Raw genomic sequence first — 21,379 nt, 5'->3', positions numbered from 1 at the left:
AAACCTAGCTAACTGGAGATTTCTTAGAGGGGGCTTGGCTACAACACCACAGACACTGTCTTCTGACTGCTCTTTTCTACCTGTTGCAGTTCTGAGTCATCTTGAAAATTTAAGATTCAGGGCCCTTGCCCCCATGAGTATCCTCTCCTACTCAGTCATGGTAGGAACTTCTAGCTAAATAAGGAGCAAGTCATTTTACAATTGGAACATTTAACGTAGAAATTTAGGAGCAGAGCCTTTGGTTTGGGTAAGGGCGCTATGAGAGGAGGCCCACTTAGGGGAAACCGGCCCATCGAGGTGGCAGTTTAGCTTAGGGTTTCCAGTGGTCCCACTTGACAAGAACAGACACAACACTGAGTGACAGAGCTGCCAGGAGAGGTTATGTGCCTTCCCTTGTCCTGTCAAGAGAAGCATTGGAGAGGAGATGATATGGGGCCATTGTGCTCTGCTGCCTGGTTTAGAATTCCTCACTCTACCAATTAACCTAACCCATGTGGCCTTCTGCTGTATACTTAGCTTCTCTGAATCTCATCTTTTTCCTCTTAAAGTGTGGGTGGAATGGTATCTACCTCCTAGGATTTTTGTGGAGGATAAATGAGACATTGCATGTCCAGTGTTTAGAAAAGTGTCTGGCACACAGTAAGTGCTAAAAACTGTTTATGGCCTCAAAAGGTAAGATGAGGTACTAAGAGATACCTCCTTTAGGTACCAATTTTAAATCAAGATGCTTATTTTTTAAATGTCAGAGTAACAAACTCCATTTTAATATGACACTAGAAAGTCCTATTAAAGATGTAATGCTAAAATGTTTTCTTTAGTTTCCTTCTAATATTTACCTGCTTACTCAACCTTTTTTTTTTCCATTCCCTTCTAGCTTTCAAATAACTTCTTTCAGTAGAAGAAAGTCTTTGGATTAAATTAGTCACCATTAGATGCTTGGATGAATCTGGGTGCTAAGTCCTGCTTAACAGGTCTGCAGGATCCAGTTTGAATCCTGACTTGCCTATAAGAACTGTTATACAGGATTCCCCTTTAGTAACAAAACTCATGAGTAGGGGATGGTAGAATGTATCCCATACGCCCCCTGTGTTAGTATCATCTGTGGGTATCATCTATGGATGCCATTACCCCATTGTGATCTAATATTAAAAGCTTTCTAACCCTTTCAGAAAAGTCATGTAATTTGGTGAATGAAATACAGTAGTCCCTCTCTATATTGCTGTTCACTTATCGCGGCCTCACTGTATTGCTGGATTTTTTAAAATATTATTTATCGCGGATTTTTCACTATATCGCAGGATTTTGCAGTACTGTATACGTATTTGTTAAATTTACGTAGGTTTAAGAGTGTAGAATATGTTTAAGAACATAAGTAGTGTTTATAAAAGTATGGAAAAGGTTAATAAGGGACTGGAAATGGTTTATAAGAGTGTGGGAGGGGTTTATAAAGCCTTACAATATATATAAATACTAAAATAAATGTAAGTTTCCTACTTCACAGATTTTCACATATCATGGGGTGGGGGTGTGTGTGTCTTGAAAGTAATACGTTCCCTCACGATAAGTGAGGGAATACTGTATCAAGTCAGTCAACAGCCATCTGAGAGCCTGACAGGCCAAGCCCAACCTTAATGACTGTGTGGAGGGGAGAGACTGGGAGATGAGGTCAAAGGCAGCCCCAGCTCAAATGCTATTCCAGGAACATTTGCCTTCTTTAAGAAAACCCAGGCATGCACACAGGTGAAGTATTGAGGTCACTTCTAAAGTATTTTGACCATTAACAAGGAAATAAAATTTTGGGTGTTTTGGTTTTTTTTAAACAAGATATCTGTGTTAATTATAAAAACATTGAGCTTTCTACTCTTGTGAACTGAATTCAGATCACAAAGGTAAAGAATATTTCTCTTATCTCCTGTAAGTGACTTGTGTGAAAATTCTTCTATAATGTCAGAATGTCATCAGGATGCATAGCTGTTTCTGCATGAGATTTCTGCAGAAAGACACTAGATGAGGATTTTAACCACTGTTTTGGGCTTACACTCACATTCATTTGCTTTCTTCTTTAATACTGATCACTAAAAATGGGTGTCCATATATGTAATTACCAAATATGTAAATTGTTTTGGGAGGCTTCTCATTTTCTTTAAGGAAAGCTGCTAAAACCATTTTTAGCAAAAACAAAATGTGTTCATATTTTCTTGGGTGTGTGACTTTTGGGCAATTAGCAGCTTGTTCTTGCATGATCAGGTTTTGGTAACCTGTGCAAAAAATAAGGTCTCAAGATGATAACTCTTCTCTTGTCCAGATGATAATTTTAGTGAATTTTGTCCATGATCAATAAGTTCCTGTGGGTCCTTGACTCTACAAAAGGGTGATCTTACATTCCCTCCTGAAATACACATAGGGAGGGAGCACTCCCAGTTCATAGTGGACACTTTCCAGGTATTTTTTTCCTTTAGCTAAAGTTGAAGTTTTGTTTTGTTTTGTTTTTAACATCCCGAAGGGGTTCCTTTCCAGGAAATTGTTATTAAGGGCTCTTGATTAAATGGCAAGTTCAAAAACACTTTTCTTGAGAGACTAGAGAGCCTTGGGGCCAGGGACAAGAGTCATCTGCCTATGCTAGACACTAAGCCTGGCACACAGGAAATGCTCAGTGGATAATGAGGAAAAAAGCAAACTTTATATTAACTTAGCTCTCGATTTCTGGGGGATCCTCTCAGGCTGGGTTATCCATTATGCAACTTAATATTTTCATAACAGATTCAGCTCTAAACCCCATGAAAAGAATTTCTCTCATTTCTCCCTAAATGCCCAGGTGGACCTTGGGTCACATTTTGAGAAACACGATCAGTTTAAAGCATTACTTCTTAACTTCTTTGGGGTCTATTGAGGATCTTTTGAATGTAAAAACACTCACTGCAGAAATGTATGATTTTGGAGTAGTCCGGCCAAGATGGAGGCTTAGACTGACACTCTCTGTCTCCCTCCACAACTAAGTAGGAATACAGCTACCTCAAAACCAAAGATAACCAGAAATTCCAGAAAATAAAACTACATGGAAGCCCAACGTATAGAGTTAAAAACCAGCAGTGCTCGTCTGAACCGGTAAGAGGGGCGAAATTGGAATCGGGAAGGAAAGGTCAGGCTGTGCTGTCCCAGGTAGCAGCGGGGATAGCGGCGGGACTGTGAGAAATGCCAGGGGAGCAATCCCAGCTGCAGTCCAGACCCGGCAGCTTGCGATTCCAAAGCTGGGGAAGGCAGACCCCCTCATTGCCTTGGACGGTGAGGTCGTGGGGAAGGAGCCTCCCGGTCTCTCAGCGGAGAGTAACGGCACAAATCCATCTTGGACACCTGCCCCCACACAAAGTGCCACAGAGTGGTGGAAAAGGTCGCCAGTCACCAGGTAGTGATGAGTGCACAGGGCACCGCCCCCTACAGTCCGCCCAGGAAACAAAGGTAAACAGAAAACTGTCAGGATGAAACAGACCATGATTGAAATCCCGGTGACGCAGCTCACCAGGCAGCAGGTGAGGGACCTAACCAATGAGCAAATAAGAAATCTTTCTGAGGCTCAGTTCAGAGCTATAGTCATAAGGTGGCTTACAGAATTAACAAAAGATTTGGAACAAGATGGGGAAGGAATGAAAGTTAGTCACACTGAAACAAACGAAAACACATATGAGACAAGTGGTGAGGAAATGAAAACCAGAGATCAAATCAACAAATTGGAACATAGGGAAGGAACAAACAGTCAGCCAGTGCAGAAGCAGGAAACAAAAAGGGAGGAACATGAGGAAAAGCTCAGAAACCTCTGGGACAGCTATAAGCGAACGAACATTCGAATTACAGGATTGCCAGAGGGTGAAGAAGAACTAGAAACAGAAAAATTATGTGGAAAAAATAGTGAAGCAGAACTTCCCTACCTTGGGGAAGGAAATAGACTTACAGGTCCAGGAAGCACAGAGAGTTCCAGAAAAACTGGACCCAGAGAGAACCACTCCAAGACACATTATAATCAAATTGTCAAAAAGTAAAGATAAAGAGAGAATCTTAAAAGCAGCAAGAGAGAAGAAAAGAATCATGTACAAAGGGGTCCCAGTTAGACTATCAGCTGATTTCTCAAAGGAGACCCTGCAGGCAAGAAGGGACTGACATGAAATATTCAAAGTAATGAAAAGCAAAAACCTACAGCCATGAATACTCTATCCAGCGAAACTGTCATTCAGACTAGAAGGGCAGAGAAAGTGCTTCCAGGACAAAGTAAAACTGAATGAGTTCATCAGATCCAAACCACTGTTATATGAGATGTTAAAGGGACTGGTTTAAAAGAACAAGGATCAAAACTATGAACATTAAAATGAAAACTGCGTCACAACAACCAACAACAGAAGTTACAGAATCGAAACAAAGGCAAATTAAGTAGGCAACGAGAGTCGTAAAAGAATTATAGGTATGGGGGACATTAAGGGGGGAAGTCAGCAGGGAGGGGGAAGGGGGAAAGGGAGGGAGATGGTACAGGAATTAAGAAGCATAGTAGGAGGGAGTGGAGTGGACAGGAAGAGGTTGAGAAGAACTGTATGCACAACCCATGGGCATGGACTAAAAGGCAGGGACAACTGAAGGGAGGGGTGTCACTGGGTGGAAGGGAGCAGAGGGAAAAGAAATTGGGACAACTGTAACAGCGTAATCAAAACATTTTTTAAAAAAAAGAAATGCATGATTTTGTATATTTCCTTGAGGCCATGAAACTGGTTTGAGAAGCCCTGCTCTCAAGAACTGTAGGTATAGTTTTACCTAAGTATTTAAAGTTATTCCCAGCAGCTTTTACAATCCAAGAATTGCTTTGTTTTCCCGATTCTCACCCTATTATTGAAGAACACTTACTGTGTTGTTTCTCTTCTGTAGACAGGTGTGTTAGCTATTGCACTTAGTCAGAAGTGTACCCTGCCACAAATAGTTCCCTCTATCTTGTGCTCCTACAGGCCTGTCAAGTTTGTATAGTCAGTCACTTGAGTATTCACACCTGGTAATAATATGGGAGGGAAATTTTAAAACATTTTTACCAACCTGAGGAACTAGTATCTGAGGATAGTTGGCATTTATCAGTCTGTGTTGGAGCAATAAGTCTATAAGAGGAGAAATTAAATAAAACGTCCTCTGCTAACTGAACTTTTCAGTTTTATTTACTTAAAAATATTTTTTAGCCCTGGCTGGTGTGGCTCAGTGGGTTGAGAGTGGCCTGCAAACTGAAAGGTCACTGGTTAGATTGCCAGTCAGGGCACATGCCTGGGTTACAGGCCAGGTCCCCATTTGGGGGCGTGTGAGAGAGGCAACCGATCATTGTATCTCTCACACGTTGATGTTTCTCTTCCCCTTTCTCCCTCCCTTCCCCTCTCTCTAAGAATAAATAAAATCTTTTTTAAAGTACTTTTTATTGAGATATAATTCACAAATATAAAATGCACCCCTTTTAAGGTACACCATTCAGTGTTTTTTAGTAAATTCACGAAGTTGTGCAACTTTCACTACTATCTTAATTCCCAAATATTTTCATCACCCCAAATAAAAACTCTGTATCCAGTAGTACTCCTCACTATCCTCTTTCCCCAGCCCCTGATAATCATTCTTTCTGATTCTGTGAATTTACTTATTTTGAACATTGGATATAAATAGAATCATACAATACGTGGCCTTTTGTGTCTTCTTTCACATAATGTTTTCAAGGATCGGATTATAGCATGTATCAATACTTCCCCTTCTTAAAAAAGTTTCATTTATATTTATTTAGAGAGAGGGGAAGGGATGGAGAAGGAAAGGGAGAGAAACATCAATGTAAGAGAGAAACATCAATCATCGGTTGCCTCTGGTGCGCATCCCAACCTGAGACAGACCCCGCAACTCAGGCATGTGCCCTGACTGAGACCACCGACCTTTCACTTTGCAAGACAATGTCCAACCAACTGAGTTACGCTGGTCCTTTCTATTGCCAAATGATATTCCATTGTATGGGTTTACCACATATTTTTTATCCATTCATGGTCGATAGACACTTGGGTTGTTTCCACATTTTGGCTATTGTGAATAATGCTGCTATGAGTATTTTTGTACAAATATTTTTGTGGACGTAAGTTTTCAATTCTCTTTGATATGTACCTAGAAGAGGAATTGCTGGGTCATATAGCAGTTGTGTTTAACTGTGTAAGGAACTATCGCTGTTTTCCACAGCAGCTGCACCATTTTATATTTCCATCAGTAATGTTAGGGTTCCAATTTCTCCGTATCCTTGCCAGTACTTTCTAATTTTTCTTTTTTTTTTTTTTTTAAGAGCCATCCTAGCAGACATGAAGTGGTATCTCACTGTAGCTTCTAAACTTGAAGTCCAGTTTATCTTTTCCTTTGCTTATGCTTTCAGTGTCATAGCTGTGAAATATTTCTTAATCTAAGAGCACAAAGATTTATATACCTGCATTTTCTTTAAGAATTTTATAGTTAAAGTTCTTATATTCAGGTCTTTGACACATTTTGAGTCAATTTTTGTATATGATGTGAGGTAGAGATGAACTTTATTTTTTAGAACATTTTTAGATTTACAGAAAAACTGGGAAAATACTAGAGTTCCTAAACTCTTCCCAGTTTTCCTTATTATTAATACCTTATGAATTAGTATGGTATATTTGTTACAATTAACAATGGTGATACATTGTTATTAATTAAAGTCCATTCTTTGTTCACATTTTCTTAGTTTTAAACTAATGCCCTTTTTCTGTTCCAGGATTCCATCCCCAATACCATATTACACTTAGTTGTCCTCTCTCCTTAATCTCATTTCCCCTCTTGTAAGACTATGTACCTTTCTTAAAATATTTTTGTGATCCCCACAAATAGAACATTTACTTCTCCCACATGTTTTTGTGGCCGTGTTAAAATGTTAATCTTTCCCAGTTGACTTGTAAATAAATGCATGAAATCATTAGAGTTTCAGCAAGTAACTGTAGTAGCAACAGAGAACACCTATCACTTCAGCTTCCTGTTACCTTTTGGGGTTAAAAGTTTCAAACAAAGCCTCATTGTTTAGAACTTTTGGTATATTGAGAATATACATACTTAAGTATGATTGCCCTTTGTTTAAAAGTATATTAGGGTTCTTAGTTTAATATTTGGATTTGAAGATAGTGGAGTAAGGGAATATATAACAATTTTGGGATTGTTTCTGATAGCAAAAAAGTGCTTTGTAATCTTTTTTTCCTGTAGTGTATGTATAAGTATTTCCTATATTGTAAGGCCCTTCCTGTTTCTACTGGAAAATGTTTTAAGTACTCCTGTCCTTAGAATTTCTGTTTTGTAATATCAGCTATCATAACTACTGTTGGTCCATTTGCTCCACTTAATATGCTTCACCCTTGCAACTCTGACATCATGTTTGCCCTAAAGAATTCACTGGGCTCCAGTCTTCACTGGTGATTTGCAGATGGTATATCAGTGCTTTGATGTTCTTTTTCAGAACTTAAAGCACTATCTAGACATTTTCTTATATTTACTTATTTTTGTTTGTTTGTTTTACTTATTTTTAGAGAAAGGGGAAGGGAGAAAGAAAGAGCAAGAGAAAGATCAACATGTGGTTGTCTCTCGCACACCCCAAAATGGGGACCAGGCCCACAACCCAGGCATGTGTCCTAACTGGGAATCAAACCAGTGACCGTTTGGTTCGCAGGCTGGCGCTCAATCCACTGAGCCAGACAAGCCAGGGCAAGACATTTTCTTATATTTGTAATTCAGTTCATCTCAAACTTCTCAAATTTTCCAGTTATTTCTGTTCAAAAGATAAGACATAATTTATAAATAAATGCAAATGCCTGATAATTCAGGTTTTAAAACCAAAATGGCATCTGGTCTTAGTGCATTTTGCTATCATAGAGAAAACATTTAGATTAGTGGTCTCCAGCCATTTTGGCACCAGGGACTGGTTTTGTGGAAAACAATTTTTCCACTGACTGGGGTTGGGCATGGGGAGACAGGAGGTGGAGCTCAGGCAGTAATGCAAGCAGTGTACACTGATGGATGGAGAGGAGGGAGGTTAGAGACCCCTGATTTAGATGCTTCAAGTGTCTGAAGACCCTGTGTGAATTCATTGCATGCTTTGTGAAGTGATTGCTATAGATCGAGAGACTAGATCTGTCGCTCCACGTTTACCTCAAGATATGGAAACAGTGATCAAAGAAGCAGTGGGGCCTATGATAGAGGTATTGCAGAGGTCACCAATAGTGGTATATGCTTTTTTGCAAGGCAGTTGTAGCATTTTACTGTAACTAAGAGTCTTGGAATTGACTTTTCTTTTTACTTTTTACAAAAGTGTTAAAATATATTTAAGAAGGAGGCAGTGGTTTTTATGTCTATGAATGTATATGAGCAGGTGTGTGTATATTAGTGTATATATATTGGGCATTTGTAAATGTACATTCCTAGTTATGCTGAAAGAGCCAAGATGCAAATGAGGATACCTAGTCCCCAGACCTTGGTTTCTTACACATTTCCCACGTAAACGAACTAGGATTTCTTAGAGAAATGGCTGACTCTAGGTCTAAGACAGGATAAGTACAAGATAAGACAGAGAGTAAGGAAGTGGTTTGTTGGTGGTTGGTTTTTTAATGATGGCACATGTCAAAAGGACACAGGAACCAGCTTGAGGAGGTTCTGAATTTGAGTACCAAAAATAATTAAGGATATTAATAAATTACAGACAGAACAACTAGGACTCTATGAGCCCATGCTAATAAGTAGGTAAATAAAGGGAGAAGAGAGGGTTTGTGTTGAGAGTGGAATGCCACATGCTGGCTGGTAAATGTAGAGAGAGGCCTAGAGTTGGAAAACCAAGATTGATTTGGGAAAGAAGTATCCATAGATGCTAAATTTAGGGGGAAATTTTGATGAAGACCAGGATATTCGGGTATTTTTAAAGTGTTTCCCCATAGATTGCATACTAATTGCAAAAGGGAAAGTAGTAACTGAACAGTAGAGAAACTGGAGAGCACCTCGACCAAGTGGTCAAAATTAACATCACTGAAGCTGGACAGAAGGACATCTTGGGCATCCAGATGCAGTATTTTGAGGTGGATATAACATATATTAGGTTAGTATTCTGCTCCAGGGATGCTCAGTTTCAATCTAATCACGAGGAAACATTAAACAAATCCATAATGAATAATGTTCTCTTTAAAGAAAATAAAAGTAAACTTTCATAGAAGACAAAAGCAGTTGCAAAAACCTACCAGTTAGAGACTGAAGAGACACGACAATCAATTTCTCATTCTAGGAGTCTCCAGTATCTTGTGTTGGAGGCTAAAAAAAAATAATATAAAGGACATTACTGGGCCAGTTGACAAAATTGGGATCCAGAGGGGTAGGTTAAATTAAAATATTATTGATAACTGGTCATATAAAACTGACAGCTGTTCTTAACCAGGTTCTGCAGAAATAAGCCCTAATGCCCTAAGGCATCCATTGTGTGTAATAGATTTTTTTTTATTCTATGCATCTAAAATAATACTGGCCAAATGTATTCCTTGGGAGAATGGAAAAGTAGTCATTCACATAATTTTCTATCAGGCTTAATTCTCTAATGGAACCAGATGAGAGACTGTGAAAGAATATCCTCATTCTTAGAAAATAGTCACTGAAGTATTTAAAGGTAAAGGAACTTGACTTTATGCAATTTTACCTTAAATGGTTAAAAAAATGTTGTAGAGTCCAAATGCTTAAAACAATAGGGAAAAATATTAATAGGCAAATTAGATAAATGGTATATGGGTGTTTTGGGTGCTTTTATTTTTTCTTGCAACCTTACATTTTTAAAAAATCTGTCTCTTTATAAATTGGCACCTAATAGAGTAGTAACATTAGCGGGAGGTTTTATGTAAGTCTGATGCTTCCATGTATTGATGAGCCTTCATTATTGTGGAATATATTATTGGACAGGAATTTTTGTGAGAGTGTGTCTTAGCTAGAAACTGATCACTAAGCTATTTGCAGTTTTGCTTGAGCTTCTTGTAAGAACCTTGAACTGACTTTAGTCTTTTCTTAAGTAAGTCAAGTATAAACAAACAGCTGTATGAAATACTTAAGGTAGACACTCAGTTACTAAAAACAAAAATAAATTGTAAGTGTGTGAAATAATATTCAAAATCACCATTTGATTTCTCTTTGTAGGAGGAGCTCTTGGATATAAAAGAACGCCCTCATTCCAAACAAAGGCCTTCATGCCTCTCTGAAAAATACGACAGGTATTGCAGGGGGGAAAGGAGGTTACTGCTTCTAGTCAATTTCTTGTTATATCAAACTTCATAAATTAAGAATTGTATTGTTGCCCTGGGTGGGTAGCAGTTGGTTAGTGTCGTTGTCGTACTAACACACCAAGGCTGGTACGACCCCTGAGCAGGGCACATATAAGAATCAACCAGTGAATGTGTAAATAAGTGGAACAACAAATCGATGTTTTTCTTTCTTTCTCTCTCTCTCTCTTCCTCCCTCCTTCCTACCCTCTCTCCCCTCCTTCTCTCCCCTCCCTTCCTCCCTCCATCCCTGTTTCCTTCTCTCCCCCCCTTCCTCTTTTCGTCTCTCTCTCTAAAAATCAATAATTTTTTAAAAATTGTTTTGGTCTGATCTGGGGTTGGGTAAGTCCTTTCTGCAGGAGACTGAAGGACATCGCTCAATAACTTGTCCAGGGTGTCCCTGGTAGTGATGGCAGAGCTAGAAGTCAGTCCCAGATCACGGGGCTTCAGAGCGGCTCTACACACTGCACCACCTGCCACCCCGCCACTAAGGGGAAGTAAGAAAATAGAGCCCAGACTACACATTTCAGGCTCCAAAGAGCTATGGGAACAACTGAGATTATGCGTAGAAATTTTGGAAAAATACACACTGTGCATTCAAGGAGCTACTTCTATTGAGAGAATTAGGGGTTTTTCCTCCCTTGTACCAATCTGTAATAAACTGAGTAATCATTTATGGAACCATATACTTTGTGTAGGACAGGCATAGTTAATGTAATCCACATGCACCCCAAAGTTTGTGATCTGATTGTTCAATCTATGCACAGACCACTGATTTTCAAGTGACTACTGGTGTTATAAGAACAACAAAGTGTTACTGGATTAATAATTGTTTTTGTTTTCATCTTAAAATAGATAACCATTCTGATGGCAGCCATGACATTTTGTACTGGAAAGGAATTTTCCTAACTTATTACTTAAGGAAGTCCAGAAATTAGACTACATATGTAGTTTACGGGTACAAGTGCTAACTGTTGGTACCCTTTGACTTGTAGTGATGGCGTCTGGGACCCTGAGAAGTGGCATGCCTCTCTTTACCCAGCTTCAGAGAGAAGCTCACCAGTGGAAAGTGTGAAAAAAGAGTTGGATACAGACCGGCCTTCCCTGGTGCGCAGGATAGTAGGTGAGCACATAGTCACTCAGAAGTGGGGGCCGCAATTTTGGAGCCAGAGTTCTTTGCTGCCAGCTTCATTCTCAGCTGTGAGTTTTGTGCATTGAGGGAAAGTATCATTATCAGGAAACTGACTTACCAATTGGATCTTTACTAATTAGCAGAGTAAATTTATAGCCTTCCTACATAGCAGTGGAAAGTAGACATATTAGGCTGTGTGCGTTAAATGAAAAGGACTGATGCCTTTCATTGATATGGATAACTGAGTTAGGTGTGATAGGGCGCATAAAGCTATGCTGGAAATCTGGTTATGCTTAGTTTCATATGATACTAGTCCTCAGGTATAAATCAGTTCTGGCAATTCTTGATTTATAATAGATTATTATCTGAATACAGGGTTTAGATATGGTTTGAGACTAGAATGAAGTTTGATCTTTCATATCTTTACCCCTTTAAACTAGAAAGATATTGAAGAGTGAAATGGAGACCTGGCAATATAAAAACTAATCAAGGAACTTGTAAAAGGAACTCCTTTTGAGAAGAAGACCCATCATAAAACAAATTTGGAACTGAGCAAAAAAATAAGGGTGATTCTGTTTGAGCTATAAGACCCTTCTACACAGAATCTATCAGTACACTTAATGCAGAAATGCCCCTCAAACAGAGAATTGATTCTAACTGAATCATTGAAGATGTGCACGGACCTTATTTAAATGAGGAAAACTAAGAAGCAACCTAAATGTCCAAAAGTAGAAACTGGTTTGAATATGTGCGATATTGTTCAGCTGTTAAACACATGTTGGAGATGTGTTTACCAAGTTATATAAACTTCTTGTATCTTGTGTTGAAAAAAACTGAGACACACTAAATGGAAGTTCTGGAAAAGTACTCTTAGGCTTATCTTCTAGGAAGAATTTTTGTGTGTGTTGACATGTTTATTTTTCTTACACCTTTATTGAGATACACTTGACTGCACACAAAGTGTACCATTTGATGGTTTAACATGTGTGTATACCATGAAACCATTTCCACAAAGTAATAAGCATTTCCATCACCCCCAAAAGTTTTCTAGTACCTATGAGTCCCTTCCTTACAATTCTGCCCAGACTGGCACTGATCATTTTTTGTCACACTACTTTATTTTACATTTCCTATAATTTAAGTGGAATTATACAGCATACACTAAGAGGGGGGACCCCGCACCCAAAAAACAGAATTTATTTATAAAAAATTATGTATTCTTAAATGTTTTACTTCAGTCACCTTCAAAGTACACTCTCCATTTGATGCAGTACACCTATTGTGAAATTTTTTCCACTGCTCAAAACAGTTTTAGAACTCATTGATCAGATGCCTTTTAGTGCTTCTGCCAGTTTTTGTTTCACCTCTTCCACATAGACAAAACATTTCCCTTTAAGGACTTTTTCATCTGGCGGGAAATAAAACAGTCGGGGCTAGATCAGGTGACTAGGGAGTGTGGGGTAAAGGGGTCATGTCATTGGGTCAAAAACTGCTGAACACTCAGAGTGATGTGGGCAGGTGTGCTTGTAAATCACCCATTATGAAATGGGAAAAATGCATTGAAAGTCTTCAAAAAAATTCACTGAAGCTGAATGCAGCTTCTCACCACTACGCCAGCTGGTACACTGATATAGATGGCTTCCTAGAACACTCACCTAGTAGGGGAAGCCTGTACTACAAGGGTCTGCACCCCAGAAGATAATTCCAGGTTTTTTGGGGGTCCCTTCTTGTATATGGGTAGCTTCTTTCACTCAGAATAGTTAAAATTCATTTATGTTGTCGGGTGTATATATAATGTCTTCCTTTTTATTGCATTGTAGTATTTCGTCGTGTGAATTTGCCACAGTTCATTTATCTATCGATGGACATTTGGGTTGTTTCCAGTTTTTGACTGTTAACCAAAACTATGAACATTCATGTACAGATCTTTATGGGAACATATGCTTTCTGGTCTCTTGGGTAAATAGCTTAAAGTAGAATGGCTGGGTCCTAGAGTAGATGTGTTTAATGTTTTTGAGAAACTACCAAGTTGTTTTTAGAAGTGGTTATACCATTTTACAGCACTGTATGAGAATTCCACTTGCTCTACATCCTTGTCAGCATTTGGAATGGTCAATCCCCCCCCCCCCCACCTCAAATTATAAGAGAAAGTTTATTTAGAAGGTTACAAAGGTAGTAGAAATGAGTCAGCTGGGCTGCGTAGGCCCAGGAAACAAGTTACAGAGGCAGAAGAAGGGCCCTTAGAGCTTAGGAGAGAGAAGGGCAATGCTAATGGACCTGGGAGGAAGAAGTCAGGGGAGGGAAAGGCATGGGCAGTGAGAGCGCTAGTCAGTCTTCTTGATTTTAGCCACTCTAATAGATCTGTAGTGGTATCACATTATGGTTTAATTTGCACTTCACTGATGACTAATGATTTTGAATGTCTTGTCATAGTCATATTTGCCATCCATATATCATCTTTGGTGAAGTGTCTCTTCAAACCATTTGTCCATTTTTTTAAAAAAGATTTATTTAATTATTTTTAGAGAGGGGGAAGGGAGGGAGAAGGAGGAAAAGAAACATCAATGAGTGAGAGATATATCAATCTGCTCACAGCCTCAACTAGGAACTGTCCCACAATCCAGGCATGTGCCCTGAGTGGGAATTGAACCAGCGACCTTTTGGTTCTCAGGTCAGCGCTCAGTCCACTGAGCCACACCAGCCAGTGCCGTTTGTCCATTTTTTAATCAGATTGTTTCTGAACTTTAGTTAACAGTTTTTATATGTACTGGATAGAGGTCTGTTACGAGGTACACGCTTTGAAATATTTTCTCCCAGGCTGTGGCTTATTTTTGCATTTTTTGACGAGTAGGCCAGGTTCTTGAATAACATTTTGTTCAGTGTTGTTTCATTAAAACATTGATGAAATGCCATAGGAACTTCTGTTTATATCAGTTAGCCTCTGGTAAAATTGGTTTTGTTGTATGCTGTTTCACCTCAAGTTGCAGCACCTGTCAACGTTTTGAGAGGACCAACTGCATCTGTCAAAGAGTAGAAATTTAAAGTTTTGATCAAGCTCAGTTTATCATTTTTTAAAAGGGATTGTGTTCTTGGTGTCATGCCTTTGCTTAACCCAATGTCAAAAAAATGTCCTCCTGTATTTTCTTCTAGAAGTTTTTTAATTTAAGGTTTTACATTTAAATTTATGATCCATTTTGAATTTTTTGTGTATGAGACCAGGTATGGATTCAAGTTCATTTGTTTGTGTATGGATATCCAACTGTCCAGTGCCATTTGTTGAAGAGACACTTTTAACTTTTTAAGTGGTTATTTTTTCAAATACTGATGCTTATAGTTTATTAGTTGACAAAAGCAAAAGGCTCAGTCTTGTTTAAATATGTAATGTACATGTTACTCTGTAGCTATTTTAGTGGTGACTCTTTTCCAGTAACCCTACCACTACCAGTCATGGACATAGCACCTGGAGAGGGACATGTCCTTGCTGGTTTGCTTAACTTCCTATTTCTGGCATCTTTCCAGACCCACGAGAACGCATAAAAGAAGATGACTTAGATGTTGTTCTCAGCCCACAGAGGCGAAGCTTTGGAGGAGGCTGCCATGTTACAGCTGCCGTTAGCTCCCGACGCTCAGGAAGCCCATTAGAGAAAGACAGTGATGGGCTTCGGCTGATCGGAGGACGAAGAATTGGCAGTGGGAGGATAATCTCTGCTAGGACTTTTGAGAAGGATCACCGCCTTAGCGATAAGGACCTACGAGACTTGAGAGACAGAGACCGAGAGAGGGACTACAAGGACAAGCGTTTAAGGGTTTGTCTTCTAGATTATTTGGCACCTCGTGTACTTTGGGACTGAACTGTCACTTCATTTGTACCAGCTTTCTTTGAGATACTGGGTGAACACATACCATTTGTAAGCCAGCTAGGGAGGAGTAGAGCTGGGTGAGGGCAGAGAGAGGCTTTAAGTCTACAGCATAGTATCTTCATTGCACTGTTGAGCATAACTTAATTCATCAAGGCCTTGATTGAGGTAGAAATGCCTTAACTAGAATCTTATTTTTATCTTGCATTATGTACTTTTCCAGAGGGAGTTTGGGGATAGTAAGCGTGTCTTTGGTGAGCGCAGAAGAAACGATTCCTACACAGAAGAAGAACCAGAATGGTTCTCAGCTGGACCTACAAGTCAGTCTGAAACCATTGAGCTGACTGGCTTTGATGATAAGATACTGGAAGAAGATCACAAGGGCAGAAAAAGAACAAGGCGACGGACAGCCTCTGTGAAGGAAGGTCAGCAAAAACTTGGGGAGTGAAGCTCACTGTTCTGAAATGACATGTGCTTATAATTGTCTTAATTATACACTTAGGAATGGGCACCAGTTATTAGGAAGTATCAAGTTCTTAAAGTTGCAGCCTGATTTTGAAACTGCTTCCTAAGTGTGAATCTCCTAGGGGTATATTATGCTATCTCTTCAACTTGTTCTGCCTGCAACGCTAAACAGAAAAGTCTCACAATACCTTGTTAAGAGCACCATGTACAGAAAACAGTTCCACAGAGGTAAGAAACATGAGGTAGAAATAATGAGGGGTCTCGTTGGTTGAGCACACATTATTTACTAGACAGAGTGGTAAGCATTTTGTCTATATAATCCTACTTCCAACAACCCTGTGAGATCGGTGCTTTTATGCCTATTTTACAGATGAGTAATTTGAAGGCACAGGGGGCTTAAGGGACTTGTCTGTGGACACTAAGGAAGTAGGTAGCGAAGTTGGGAGCTGAACAAGATGCTTTATTGTTTTATGATTTTATTTATTTTTAGTGAGAGGGGAAGGGAGGGAAAATAGGAGAGACATCAATTGGCTGCTTTTCATAAGCTCCCCAACTGGGGACTGAACCCACAATCCAGGCATGTGACCTGACTGGGGATGAAACCAGTGACCCCCTCGCCTTGCAGGATGACACCCAACCAACCAAGCCACACTGGTCAGGGCAACAAGATACTTTTAGGCTTCATAGCCCACTTTTTTCACCCAGGGGGTTAGACCTTCCTGGGTCTCTTGATTGTAACTTGGCTCTTATCAAACTGTTTTCTCAGCTGTGAGATAAGGTTAGGTGTTTCCCTTGTCAAAATGAGAGTGGCAAAGCATGTGTAAGAGGTGCCAGAGTGGGGGCCCCATTAGTTATTTTTGGGGCAGTAACCTGGCTCTGACCACAAGAAGCAGTGAAGAGCCAGGTGGGCTCAACTGGGTTTTGAGTTTTGGGGCTACTACTTAGTAAAAGGATACTCTTTGGTAAAACTCTTTAACAGGTGGACCTGTTTCTTTGTAAGGTGAAATGATTTTTTTTTTAAAGATTTTATTTATTTACTTTTTAGAAAGAGGGGAAGGGAGGGAGAAAGAGAGGGAGAGAAACATCGATGTGTGATTGCCTCTCACATGCCCCCAACTGGGGACCTGGCCTGCAACCCAGGCATGTGCCCTGTCCCGAGAATTGAATCAGCGACCCTTTGGTTCGCAGACTGGCGCTCAGTCCACTGAGCCACACTAGCTGGGACTACATCATAAGTTTAAGGGTTACTTTTAGTATTGAAAATTAAATGTATATGTTAAAGCTCAGCCACTTGACATTTATTCAGTAAATTCGAGTTCTTTCCACCCTTCAGGTGTAGTTGGAAAAAAAACCTTTTGGCAGATACTAGGCAACAAAAGGGGAAAGCTCTTTTAATACATGAGTGTTTAATCTGTGCCACCTTAAAATTAGAAGGCTAGAACATATTTAAGCAGAATAAGCTAATGGGATTTATTTAGGAGAAAGAAAAAGGAGAAATCATTTTTCCCCCCCATCTTTAAAATACAGTAGAAATTATCATCTTCTGCTATTACACTTTCTTCCCTAGGGTGATACAGGAAACTGATGGATAACTTGGGAGACTTTGCTATTAAATTGCCTCTTAGATATGCTTTTTTCTTATTCTCTATTAAACTAAAGCAGCACTGGCAAATGTAGGCTTTTCTCCAAATGATAAAGATCAGGCTTCTGGTGAGAAAAGCACATTTTTCCTCACTAAAATGAAATCTGAATTTCAACCATTCTTGTATCAACAAGTGGAGGAGCCAAATGGAACCAGATGTATCAATGGTGTCACCTTACACATGCAAAGAGAGGCCTGGAAAGAGTGGACAACCTGAGACCCTGTCATATGGGTTTCGTGGCGGAGCCTCAAGTAGAATCCAGTGGTACCTAACTCACTCCATTAGTTAATTGCAAAAAGTCCCAAAGCTATCCTAGCTACTGTATTTAAGATAAACTCCCACCCTGTAGTTTATTCTTGACTGCAAGAATAAAAGGAGACGGAGGGATGATGAGTTCCTTTCGTCCATTTTTCTGTCTGTATTCCAGCATTCCACTGAATTTATCATGTAGCAGTTCTCTGCGGGCACAGACTAGTGCTGGGAGTATAGCAGTTAACAAGACAAACATGTTCCTTGCGTACATGATTTTAAAACATGTATATTGCCCTGCTAGTGTGGTTCAGTGGATTGAGCACCAGCCTGCAAACTGAAAGGTTGCTGGTTCGATTCCTGGTCAGGGCACATGCCTGGGATGTGGGCCAGGTCCCCAGTTGGGGGCATGAGAGAGGCAACCTTTGATGTGTCTCTCACACATCGATGTTTCTCTCTCTCTCTCTCTCTCTCTCTCTCTCTCTCTCTCTCTCTCTTTCTCTCTCTCTTCTCCCCTTCCCCTCTCTCTAAAAATAAATAAATAAAATCTTTTAAAATAAAAAAAAGATACATATTGAGCACACACTGTATACAAGGCCCAGTGCTAATTGATGTATATATAGTAGTGAATGAAATAATTTGAATATGTATTACACTTACAACCACAAAAAATATTATGTTGAAGGAAGAAATTATTAAAACCTCCGTTGGTAGAAAAGAAAATTTTGATTTGCATTCTCTCTAATGAAATTACATCTCCATTCTGATACACGATAAAACTTGTTCTTAGTTACCTTTCCTGGGTCCCTGGCTTTTGACTCTGTCATAATAAATGGCCAGTTGTGTTTGTCTGCTAGTGCACGTTCCTGCTCATACTCGCTCTCAGTGTCAGGCCCAGTCTACTTTGCAAAAAGCTTAAAGCTGCATATAGTTGCATATGGGCCACTCTTGCTGCTCATAGAAGCCACTCTTCTGTTAAGAGATTTCTCTATCTCTACACGGAATTAAAGTGAATAGGAGAAATATTAATGTTTCTTTTGTAAATGTATGAGCCATGTATAGACGCTCTCTTCTGCCTCCCGTCCTTAAGTTAGGATGCAAAACTGCAGCAAAATGTACGTTGCTTATCAGTCCTGAAGTGGACAGGCAGGTTCTGGTAGGCAAAATGGGTCAGGAGGAAGCACTGCTCTAGTGGAAAGGACACAAACTTGGCATTGGTTAGGCTATTAAGCTGTTTATTTTTTCTAGCATCCAGTTTCTTTGTAAAGTAAGGATAATAGTTCAAATATCAATCTTTAAGGAATGCCATTTATCTATTGGTTAGCAATAAACCTAGGCTGACCCTTGGAGAGACTGCCCATTGCCTTGTCCATGGCTGACAAAGGACCATCTGACTGGTTACCTTAGGCTCTCAGAAGGTTCAGGGTCCTTAGGTGGCAGGCACCCCTGTGGTGTAGAAGAGCATTGGTGGGCATCCTAGAGTTGAAGCTTCTGCCACTTGCTAATTTTGAGACCTCGGGTAAGCAAGCCACTTAATCTTTTGGTTGTTATGGTCCCCTGCTTTGCTCTCTGAAACACTGGAATGACAGCACGGATGGTAACGTTTATCCTCTCTTGGTCTAGAAAATCCTGGCTGATTAATCTCAAGATGGTGGTAATTGTTGGGGACTTTTGAGAAGGGATGAGTCCAGGCTTCAGCACTTTTTTTTTTCCCTTCATGTCTGTTGTGATCTTGAAAAACTACAAGCACCTCTTATTTAGGTACTTTTTCAGAGTGGGGCTTTGGGAATTCTGTTCTTCAGATTAAACACTTGAATACCTAGCATCTCTCATTATACTTACTTAAAAAGAAAAAAAAATTTTTATCCTAAGAATTTTGCTTTTTGCCCATACTCTGGCTAAAGTTAAGATGTTAGATTTCTTAAGTCTTAGTTCTTGGTAGCTTCACGTAGACCTTACCTTTCCATCCTAACAGCCAAACATTACTGAACTTTAAATGTGCCAGGCGCTACAAATAAGATAAAATTGGTTAGAACAGATTAACTGCCCCTCAGAGAGTTCAGTCTCACCAATGTGATAAGTACTTTGAGAAATAACATGATTATAGAGAAGGCAGTGATCAATTTTGCTGGGTAGGTAACATTTGAGCTTTGCCTTGAAAGATGAACTACACCCATCCTGTAGGCAAGTGAAAATTGCCCTCATGCTAAGATTCACATAAATAACTTAGGTTGCTGAACCCTGACTTAATGTGGTGGTGCAGATGCATGTGTAAAGACAGCCAAAATAATTTGGTTCCATTTTTAAGCAGTAAAAGACTTGGGTCATCTTGCTGACAGAAAGGTTGCCAGCTCAATTCCACGTCAGGGCACATGCCTGGGTTGCAGGCCAGGTCCCCAGATGGGGACGTGCAACAGTCAACTGATAAATGTTTCTCTCCCTCTCTCCCTCCCTTCCCCTCTCTCTAAAAATAAATAAAATAGCCCTGGTCAGGTAGCTTGGTAGCATGGTTGGTCAGTGTCATTCTGATACACCAAGGCTGAGGGTTTGATCCCCCAGTCAGGGCACATGCAAAAATCAACCAATGAATTCATACATAAGTGGAACAACAAATTGATATTCTGTCTCTTCCTCTCTTTCCCCCGTCTCTTCCTCTTTCTCTAAAATCAATTTTAAAATTTTAAGAAAAAAAAGAATATAAATAATAATAACAAAAAACATTTTGTTGGAAAACGAATCCACTACACCACTATTAACCTTTTTCATCTCATAGCACACATAAATTAATTACTAAAATTCTGTGGCACACCAAAAAACATATTTTTTGCTGATCTAACCAAAAAAATAGGTATAATTTTGATTGATTTCAAAAAATAGAGTAATTACGTACCCTTTTTGCACCTAAGTGACTTTTTTAAAAAAACCAAGTGCCTATACTTGAACATAAGGATTTCTGATACCAAGGATTAACTAATCAGACACAGCCATATTATGTGACATGACCTATATAGTGGTTCAAGACAGGGCATTTACACCAGACAGCTATTGTGATGGCTGTTGTCATTTTCTTATTTGATAGTCTTAAGGGAAAAGAGGTCAATACCCTCACTAAATAGGTCAGGTATTGCATATTTCAGAAGTTCTTGCAAAACACCAGTTGAAAATCACTCCACTACACTATGGAAAACTTGAAGAGTGGGCAGAGAAGGGACCACAATCCTCCCATGGTGATGGTGTTTTGGCTTGTTGTTAAGGCTTTTTTTCCTTTAGCTCTCATAGGAAGGGAACTGCTTTTCTATTGCAAATACTGTACTAGCACAAGAATTCTGCTTTTAAAGTCATCTGCATGTGTGATGGTGGTTGAGGCCACAGAATAAGTCTAGCAGTTTACTTGACCAGACTGTTTTTGTCCTGGTTTTGCTTTTAGGCATAGTCGAATGCAATGGCGGAGTGGCTGAAGAGGATGAGGTGGAGGTCATCCTTGCACAGGAGCCTGCTGCTGATCAGGAAGTGCCAAGGGATGCCGTCTTACCTGAGCAGTCCCCAGGAGAATTTGACTTTAATGAGTTCTTTAACCTTGATAAGGTGCCATGCTTGGCTTCGGTGAGTGTAGCAACACTTATAAAATGGATGAAGCAACTCTACGGTTAAATTTGACCTGAGTCTTTAAGATAATGTCTTTTTTTTTTTTTTAATGTTTATTGATTG

General features: G+C 39.6%; 1 protein-coding gene across 4 annotated transcripts in view; it reads left to right on the top strand.

Moving 5' to 3' along the window:
* EIF4ENIF1 (eukaryotic translation initiation factor 4E nuclear import factor 1) overlaps positions 1-21,379 on the top strand; it is a 46,883-nt gene that overhangs the window by 5,269 nt on the left and 20,235 nt on the right. For all 4 annotated transcript variants that reach the window (XM_090291388.1, XM_090291389.1, XM_090291387.1 and 1 more), the window contains exons 3-7: positions 10,204-10,277; positions 11,321-11,448; positions 14,977-15,263; positions 15,538-15,739; positions 21,099-21,274. In XM_090291388.1, the coding sequence (XP_090147514.1) occupies positions 10,204-10,277; positions 11,321-11,448; positions 14,977-15,263; positions 15,538-15,739; positions 21,099-21,274 (867 nt within the window). The remainder of the gene's footprint in view (positions 1-10,203; positions 10,278-11,320; positions 11,449-14,976; positions 15,264-15,537; positions 15,740-21,098; positions 21,275-21,379) is intronic.

Source organism: Furipterus horrens, unplaced genomic scaffold, assembly GCF_987537825.1.
Source record: "Furipterus horrens unplaced genomic scaffold, mFurHor1.1.pri manual_scaffold_11, whole genome shotgun sequence".
NCBI classification, from domain to species: Eukaryota; Metazoa; Chordata; class Mammalia; order Chiroptera; family Furipteridae; genus Furipterus; species Furipterus horrens.
The sequence above is the reverse complement of the archived record's forward strand: the minus strand, read 5'-3'. Positions and strand labels throughout refer to the sequence as shown.